The sequence below is a fragment of the Dreissena polymorpha genome, chromosome 4 (assembly GCF_020536995.1).
Source record: "Dreissena polymorpha isolate Duluth1 chromosome 4, UMN_Dpol_1.0, whole genome shotgun sequence".
NCBI lineage: Eukaryota > Metazoa > Mollusca > Bivalvia > Myida > Dreissenidae > Dreissena > Dreissena polymorpha.
In genome coordinates, this window is record NC_068358.1 from 143,460,092 (window position 1) to 143,470,560 (window position 10,469).

The window sequence follows — 10,469 nt, forward strand, 5'->3', positions numbered from 1 at the left end:
TTGACAAATTCTATGTTTATGTCGATTCTTGACTGGTGAAGCCTCCTTTAGTTTTCGGATTCAGTATTGGATACAACGAAGAAAAAAATCGCCCGAGCATCGCTCGATTGGTCATTGTCGGCGCGGGTACTACTTGAACATGTACCCCGGGTACTCTTAAGTAAACTTACATGTACCCCGGATACGGTAAATATACTAAAATGTACCCGGGAATTTAAGCACTAAATCGGTCGTTGTCGCCTATTTTTGAAATTAATTATGTTCACATTTATGTCAATTTTCTGTTAAATGACCTCTATATTACCGGAACCCATACTAAGAAAGCATGTTGATGCAGTTTTTTTTAAAGAGAAGTTTGTTTAAGATAACAATATCGTTTTACGGTAATCGGTAGCGTGTTTTACGACATCGGATTTTGGGCGGGAATACAACTCGGGTAAAGTGCAATATCGACCGTGTACGTTTAAGTATATTTACCGTACCCGGGGTACATGTAAGTAGTAACCGAGCAGACAATGACCAATCAAGCGTGGGTATATGGTGTACATTTTTATATTGAATACTCTTTATAAATAGTGTTTAGTTATAGTTCAACTTGACATGTCCAGATGGCCAGTTTTTGAGATACGTTCAATAAAACAATAAAATGGGCGAAGAATGTAAAATTAACATCTGTTCACACTATAACACAAATGCAGACAATCTCCGGTTTCATATTTTACATTCTTCCGAAATTCCTCACATTTAACTGCAAGCTGTCTCGCTCTGTTTATTCTATGGCATTTTATTTATCAAAGCACGCGTGGTTAGATTTACGAGTATTCAATAGACTGATCCCGGAAAAGCACGAGTTTAGAAAAACCCACTAATCACCCCGGTACAAACAACGCTGGTACATTAAATCAGCCAATGATAGCTTACTTTAAATAATAACGGTTGATACGGTGTGTGATTTTGAAAGGATTATAAATGGGTCATGTTTATTTGTACCAGCAGATTAGTATGTTTTTCCAAAAAGTTGCTTTTTCCGGGATACATATATTATAACACAACAAAAGGCATTCGGATTTAAAATACTTCCTCAATTGTAAGACAATATAAACACTGCGAATGAAATTCAAAATAACTTAATTTTATTTTGAACGTTAACTCGAAATTAAAAATATTTTTATAACGTCTTTTAACCTTTTCATAATTCGTCAAATGTTTATAACTCATGTATATCACTGGATTAAATCTATATTGAGATAAGAAATCATAGCACATGAATTACTTACTGAAAACTTATATGAAAACTTATATTGTAGAATTATTAAATAATTGATGGTATTAATCCAAATTCAAATAATTTATGGTATTAATTCAAATATGAGAATGTATGGTTGGTTTGAATTCTTTGTGGCCAGTTTAACTGTATTTCTCTAAAAAATGAGGCCGGTTAATTTGCTTAATGCCTTTTTTTGGACCGGTATAATTTTTTCCCGCTTTGACTTGCTTCCAATTTGGTTTAGTTCGTGCTTTACATTTGCTAGAAAATAAACATATTACTTACAAACTATTAAAGACATACAATACCAGCTACGGGCTTTGTTCTTTGTTTAATAGAACGATAAACGTTTAAATCGGCGAAAGTATTAAATGGTTCATACTCCATCAAAAGCACTTTCTATGTTTACGCAAGTACCCGTTATATGACACATGCCGGGCGAAAATGGTTCTTTTGGCCGCATTTTGCATAAGATCCATTTTCGCATTACGCGGGTCATATGTTTATAGGTTGCTGATTTACGAAGTTTCGTACTTGGCTTAACCCTCGTAGTCTGTTAAAGACCATGCCCATCCATTGCACACAATTCTACTTCGTAGTTCTTTACAAACAAGCATCGGTTCATATGAAAGAAAACAACATTTATTCAACTGGAACCTTTTTTGTTTGTGCGTAATTCATTTAAGCTTGGTTCGAATGGAACATAATACTATATTGAACGTTGGGTACGAGCTTGGTGTTCTTACTCGATTTTAGGCCAAACAAAAAAATAGTCTTGGTTCAGGGAACCCGACTTACCCTATTTTTTGCCCCCGACCCTAACGATTTTTTTGGTCCGCGGAAAAAAATCCGGTGGCGATGTTTCTCGCCGGTACGGTATGGTATGGTACGAGTTTTACCTATAGGGCATTGTTTTGTTTCATTGACATTTATTCTACATGTATTCAATAAATGCTTTATTCCAAATGCAGTCTTTAGTTTTCAAGGAATATTAATTTGTAAAGTTATTTACAGATAAAGACAAAAGTTTTTTTCTGTTACACAATCCGCATCAGAATTTTATGTCCGAAATTTACGCAACTGCGGAAAGCGTCTGAATCGTTCAGAACTGTTATTTTTGTTCATGTTTTGTTTTATTTACGTTTATTCTAGTCAAACAATGCTTTAATCAAAATGCAGTATTTAGTTTTCAAAGAAAATTTATTTGTACATTAACTTACAGATAAAGACAAAAGTTTTGTTTTGTTACAAAATCCGCATCCGAATTATATGTCCGAAATTTACGCAACTGCGGAAAGCGTCTGAATCGTTCATAAGTACAGAGTGTGATTAACAGGCAAAAGGTGCATAAAGAGCTAAGAATGATGAAATTATTAATAATATACAACACATAAACACCACATGTGCAATTTTAATCATTTGATCAGTGTTTAAACAATCGTGGGTGCATCAACTGTCACTCAGACCCTTTTTCACCCTGAAATAAGTCGACTGGTAAAAAAAACAACAAAAAAAACCTACCTACCCTCCTACATTTTTTTCTGGCCATGTTCCCTGAACCAAGACTTTTATATTTTTTTTTGCCTTACTTTTTTTTACCTCCAGGGATCATATGTTAGAAACTTTAAGATTACGAATGATCATCTTGTTGTAATTTTACCAATTTTGATGCGCTTTTCTGTAATTGGGTTGATAAGATATGATGGTCTTGAACTCACTTCTGCAAAGGGCTTTAGTTCAAATACCCTTAAAAGTGTTGCAGCTGTGCGGTAAAGATATTTTTCATGTCATTTTGGAAAATCTGCTTTATCGGTTTCTGTTGTCACGTGTGTTTACGACATTTTGATAACAAAATATGACTTTACATTTACTCGGTGTACATGTTACATTTTTAGTGTACATTAACCCATTTATTCCTAGTGAACTCTCCCATCCTTCTAAGTTGGATCAATTTATTTCCAAAATTAGGGATGTCTAGTATATTTATTTCTATATTTAGAACAATTCTTACAGAAATTCCTTTCAGCAAACAGCGTAGACCCAGATGAGACGCCGCATCATGCGGCGTCTCATCTGGGTTTACGCTGTTTGCAATGTCCTGTTTTCAGGACGCTAGGCATGAATGGGTTAAACTTACATTCGTTGCAGTTTGGACCAGTCATGCCGTCTGTTTGACATATTTTACCAGCCGAGATCAGTTGCACTGAAAAAGTAAAACACGGAAATGAAACATTTGAGCCAATATAAAGGATTTAAATGTCAACATTTTATTAACGCAATCTTTAACCATCATATGCATATGACAGACGAATGTTAAATAAAATAAATTGACAGCCGCTATACGGTTCAATTAATCAAATATTGTTTAATTCAGGGAAATTTAAAACCAGCAATTATACGCTTACTCGTGAAGTTGCATTACCAAAATTGTTTTATGTCTCGTATTAACGAAACTGCTCAAAGTAGTGAGGATTTCCCCAAAAAAGTATATGTATTGTGTGCATGAAAAAGTTTTCTTCTGCACTTCACATAATTATTTGCAATTCAAATATAAAATTATTTCGTTTATTTTCTGGAATTATTTGATTTATCAAAGTTATGTCTGTTTAAAACAACAAACACAATAAGATCGTATGTACTCGCTTTAACCAATATCGCAATCAAGGATCTGTTCACACCTTTATTTTTTCCAAATTACTGAATTTTGAAATCTGCATAATCTGTCACTTTAAACTTAAATTGTTCGCCGCAAAACAGCATGAAAGCTTTTTTTGCGTCGTTTAAACAGTTGCAAGTGTTTTCTTGCATTAGAATATTAGCTTCGCTGTAACAGAGTTGTTAAGTCTTGGCTAAGCCTCTTAACCCATTTATGCCTAGCGTCTAGAAAAAAGGCCTTGGCAAACAGCGTAGACCCAGATGAGACGCCGCATTATGCGGCGTCTCATCAGGGTCTGCGCTGTTTGCTTAAAGGAATTTCTGTAAAAACTATTTTACATATAGAAATAAAAATACTAGAAACCCCTAATTTTGAAAATAAATTGATCCAATTTAGCAGGATGGGAGAGTCCACTCGGCATAAATGGGTTAAGTTGAACGTTTCGCCTGCCCTTCGAAGTACTTCAATCAACCTAGCTCTTTGTTGTCTATTTTGTATCATATTTGATATCGTTAGCATTGTTGGTTTCTTAAAAAAGGATTGACTTCAATTTTACAAAACGAAGTTACCACTCGATAACGATACTCGGATGAATACTGAACATGTTTAATGATGCCAGTTTATTGTTGATGGTATGAATTCCACATTTGGAATTTATCTCGGGATAATAAATGACATACCATCGCTCAATATTTAATAATTATACAGTGAAGATGGCGACTAAAACTAAAATGCTGTTGATACTGCTTCTATGGACGACATGGGACGATAATGAAGATGATGGTGATGACTATCATGTTGACAGTGATGATAAGTATGGTGATGACGATGGTGATGATGATAATGGAGATTACGTTGACAATGATCGCCATTTTAATGACGATAATGATGACACAATTATTATGTAGTGTTAAAGCTCTTAAATTTAAAGCGATTTGTACGAACGTACAAAAAATCATATCAAAACTCGCAAGAGGTTGATGAATAAAAAACTATAATAAACGTTGAGAATAATTGGTGCCATACAATTAACGAAATTATAGTTAAATCCAATTGCAAATAATGTTCGCATGTATAGCAGAACATTAATTGCTGAACAGAACCTTAACTGTTTTCGGAAATCCGAAAGATTCTCTTCAGATTTTTTCTTTCGATGCATCGACAGATTTTTGGTTCTTCACATAGATGAGTAAACCAGTCGGTATCGGCTTAAACTTTGTCGTTAAGAAAGTCATTGAAGTAAACATAATTTGATTTATGGTACCATCACAAGAGAGAACGTGCATTTTATTTAACATTCCTTGCCTATACCTATTTGTTTAAGACTGAGAATTATGACATTTATCGTATATACTCGCATTATGAAGCGTAAGTACAAGTTAACACCAAATTCAAATTTACTGTATGCTAGTTATTTCGCCAACTACTACTACTACAACAACTACCACAACAACAACAATTACTGCCACTACAAAAACTACTACTACTACAACACCAACTACTACTACAACAACTACAACTACCACAAAAACAACAACTACCACTACAATAACTACTACTACTACTACTACTACTACTACTACTACTACTACTACTACTACTACTTCTACTACTTCTACAACTACTACAACAACAGCAACTCGTACAACTGTTGCTGCTGCTGCTACTGCTGCTGCTGCTACTACTACTACTACTACTACTACTTCTACTACTACTACTACTACTACTACTACTACTACTACTACTACTACTGCTACTGCTAATACTACTAATACTGCTACTACTACAACTACTTCTACTGCTACAACTACCACCACTACCATCACCATCACCACTACTTCTACTAGTCTAAAACGCTAATATTCGTTGTTTACAGCCATACATATACTATTTAGTCCATGACTGACTATAAGTAATCATGCATTATTATTTATATTCATACTCAAGGCAATTCACATCCGTGAAGTATACGAACAACGGCAGTTAATCTGGCCCAAAGCAAAAGTACGACAATGCGACTACCAGTCCAATATAAACAAAGTTGAAAACGAGCATGTTGTTGTTTCTTGTGCTTATTTACGTTTCGATCACAGATTCGACTTGCTAGCGTGTTCTTTAAACGAATTCGTTAGTTAAGTCTTAACACGGAAATACACACCTTATTTAATATGCGATTAGTCCCACCATTATTCATCATTTCCGTGCATTTGCCTATTTACCAGTATGTTTAATATTAAATAAATAAAGAACTCACCTGTGTGCACTAGTATTGAAACTATCCACACGTTTATTTTAAATTTACTAATCATTCCTTCAGGAACATCTAAATCGAAACAAAGTAAATGTTTATGTTTACATTATAGACACTGTCAATTGTTTGGAAATACGTATAAGTTCAGGTCCATTTTGAAATATGGCGGACGCGGTTTAAGTTATCCCACATCGATCTGTTCTATTTATAGCACTTACCTGTATTTGCAGGTAAACACAATGTCAACTAACGATAAGGGAGCTAACTTGCTATTGTATTCTACCATTATTAAAGGGACTGTCCAACAGATTAAAGCGTCGCTCGACGCGAATCGATATTTTGGGAAACTACGAGGATTGCTTATATAGCTTAAAAATACCTCCACATTTGACGTAAGCGTGGACACAGGTGGAAGTAACGTACCCAGGATAGTTTTTTTCATATATATATTTTTAGGAGCCCAATATATTCAAATAAATATATAAAATCAAGTTTAATGAGACAAAAATTGACAAAGAGCCATGAAAAAAAATCCCCACCCTCTGATATTGGAAACATAACAAGGTCATTAACTAGACTTTATTATAGACCTGTCTTCGCGGGCCGCAAAAATGTCAAAAATAGCTTTAATCCAAAGCATCCCTTGATCCTACTATGGGCAATTGGACAACCTTTCAAAAAAAGTTAACTTCAAAAATATCTGTCCAGCCGTTAACCCACAGTCGGTCAAAAACCGAGCAATATTTCGAGTCCGTTTGTCAACCCGAATAAATCTTCTACAGACTTTCAAACAATATTTTTGAGTTTTGCCCCTTAATCGATAGCTCGCGTCCTATTCCTTTGAAACAACGAAGCGTGTCAAATAATGCATGCATATGCAACCACTTACCCCTAAAAACTTATTCCAATACAATCAGAATGATTAGTAATTTCCATTTATTTACATTTACTAAAACATTGTTGTTGTTGTTGATTGGATATTTATGTGCCTGGCTCTGTCAGTGTAATTCACTGCTAAGCCGGGTTCAAGAGCGATGGCTACTTTCGTTTTCAAGTAAATCAAACTTAGAGTTAAAACAGTTGTTGCAAAGAAAATATAACATTTTGGAATTAGTTTTTAGGGGTAAGTGGTTGCATATGCATGCATTATTTGACACGCTTCGTTGTTTCAAAGGAATAGGACGCGAGCTATCGATTAAGGGGCAAAAACTCAAAAATATTGTTTGAAAGTCTGTAGAAGATTTATTCGGGTTGACAAACGGACTCGAAATATTGCTCGGTTTTTGACCGACTGTGAGTTAACGGCTGGACAGATATTTTGAAGTTAACCTTTTTTGAAAGGTTGTCCAATTGCCCAAGGAGGATCAATGGATGCTTTTGATTAAAGCTACTTTTGACATTTTTGCGGCCCGCGAAGACAGGTCTATGATAAATTCTAGTTAATGACCTTGTTATGATTCCAATATCAGAGGGTGGGGATTTTTTTTCATGGCTCTTTGTCAATTTTTTTCTCATTAAACATGATTTTATATATTTATTTGAATATATTGGGCTCCTAAAAAAATAAATAAATAAATACTATCCAGGGTACGTTACTTCCACCTGTGAGCGTGGATGGTCGAGTTGTAAAGTCGGGAGACATTTTACTCCATGCTTCCATGACTGTAGGGGTCAGTGGTTCGAGCCCTGTGGAGGTTAACGTTTTTCTTCTTTTTTAAAAATTGTATTCTTATTTTTTCCTGGAGATTTTTAGTTCAAATGTTTAAATTTATCAATATAAAGCATTTAAAGCAGTTAATAACAAGCTTTAATACATGCCAAAATCTGTTGGACGGCCCCTTTAATTTTGCGTCAGCAATTATTTTAATTTCAACAATAACTAAATATTTTATATTAAATTATGTCTTTGCAAATGCATATCATAATACCACTACAGTCAACACTAAGATCAAGAATAGCATTGCGACATCTTAAAGGGACATTTCGATGTTGTGCACTTTTATTTAGGTACAAGATATTACTTGCCGCGTAACTCAAAAGTCGTTTTTATAAACTGTGAGCAGAATATTTATTATTTTCTAGAAACTAGTATTACATTTATTTGAATGAAATGCGGACGAGTTTTCAGTGAATCCATTAGTAACCGTCTATCGAACAAATGGCATTGTATAGGTATAAAATAGTAACTGTATATATTTTTATATTGCGAATATTACGAATTAAGTCTGATGGCAGAGTGCAGTTTAAACATAAAACGATTTTGGTCGGCTTAAATATATAGGGTCCGATTTAGTTATACATTTGAAATCGTCTTTCCGATAAGTTAAAATGACTTTCTCCCAGTTTTTTTAAAGGTCATTGAATAAATACTAACAAGACAATAATATTTGGACTAATTAAAATTTTACAATTTTGGCTATAAACACAAATGTTTTCACAAGATCACCTGGATCCTTCTCGTTATACACTCATTTTCCAAAGTATCGATGAAAAACATAAAAACGATAAACAATAGTATTATTTCAATTGATTTTTAAACATTAATGAAACGATATATGTGGCTGGGAATGAGATTTTGACCCATTTGGCGCTGACGTCGTTTCCGAGAAAAATGACTTTTTAATAGTACCTACCGTTTCGCGTACTTTGTTCACTCACTTCTTGTGATAAAACAATAGTTTTATTTTGAAGAATAACCTAATCCAAGGTTATTAAGTTAATGGAACAATAATTTTCGTATTTTCGTTTGATTTTTAAATCGTTTAAATAAACCTCAGCTTATTTAACATTGATTCAGTAGGGCACATTTCGACATTGTTAATTTTCGGATAAAGTTCTTGCTTTTTTAACCGTGAGTTTTTCTTGCTTTTTCAGTCTTTTTGTTTCAACAAATAGCAAATTTGTTTTTAAAATGAATCTCTTCCATCAATCATGGTGTGTGTATGAGTCGATGTGGCCTTGTGGGTGTTACAATGAAGATTTTTGACGATATTTCTTTGTCAAGTTTGTGTGTTTTGCCCGTCATTGTCAACATCTAAAACACTTCTCAATTTAACCTTTGTTGTTGAACTTTTCTATTATAAAAGTAATAACATTTCGTTAAAAAGGTTAGTGCATGTATTCCCCTTACATTATTCTTCTATCCCTCGAAAACGTGTATTATTCCTATATTTTATGATTGCAGATCTTCAAAAATTCATTTTGTCAATCATGGTGCAACCTAAGCTTACCAAGCTTACATCTTTCTGTCAGTTTGGACATTGGGTGGATGCTAATATGGGCAATATATTGTATTGTGATTGACCGTTTTTTGAACAGATAAAGTAGTTTATTCCAGACTTAAAACGTCTTTTTTTATCAAGGAATAACAAAAATACAATTTTATTGATATGCACAAATTAGTAGTACATAATATCAACGATGTGTATCTTATGTTGTTTTGTTAACAGTCTGTCATCAATAATTAAGCATATTAAGCATGTTAAGTATGTTTAGGGAATATAATGTATGCATTTTTTTCTGCACACTATGTACGATACATGAAAATATGTTTTATGATAAATGATGAACAACTCACTCATAGTGATCTCACTATAAAATATTATGTACAGTATAATAAATATATTGTATTGTATGCCTGGCATGTGTTCTAAAAATAAAATCAATAATACTGTTGTAGTTCATATTGACATCAAGATATGTGATGTAAACATATGTATTCATGTTATGTATACATGTATATTATTTTTTTTCACCGGTAATCAAACATTGTGTTGTGTTAAGGTCAATCTATGATGACGTGTGCCATTAAATATGTAGTGCTCATTGCTATAATTTAGTTTTAGTTTTTGAACCTCTACATATGAAATGAGTGAATTTTGTTTTCTATCTACACTAATGCTAAGATTAATAAGATATTAACTTTAATTATATTGTTGATAACAAATAGCATGTATATGATGTTGAAAATGTACTGGTTCCATAGCAACTGTAAACTTAATTAATTTTGTCTAATTAATTTTATCAATCGTTAGATAAAATAGAACTGCTAAATAAAAAAATGTCTGGCAGTATAGATAAACAACACAAATTGTATCATGACCAGTTATTCATTTTAGTTTCAAGTTCGTAGCCACACAAACTGTTCAAATTTCTGAATAAACAATTATTTCAAGAAAATGTGCATACATTTTTTATATTATAAACATGTTTATGATGTCCCATATCAGTCTAGGGCACTTTAAAATATTTGCTGTTATGTTTTTGTCTTAAATTCTTTACAATGGTAATAAATA

General features: G+C 33.3%; 1 protein-coding gene across 1 annotated transcript in view; it reads right to left on the reverse strand.

Annotated features, from left to right (window-relative positions):
- The window catches only part of LOC127878106 (uncharacterized), a 35,600-nt gene extending 29,234 nt beyond the window's left edge, over positions 1-6,366 (reverse strand). Inside the window, exons 1-2 of the mRNA XM_052424525.1 lie at positions 6,178-6,366; positions 3,405-3,470 (exon numbers count right to left, since the gene is read on the reverse strand). Of these exons, the coding sequence (XP_052280485.1) occupies positions 3,405-3,470; positions 6,178-6,232 (121 nt within the window). The 5' untranslated portion in view covers positions 6,233-6,366. The remainder of the gene's footprint in view (positions 1-3,404; positions 3,471-6,177) is intronic.
- Positions 6,367-10,469: the final 4,103 nt, after the last annotated feature.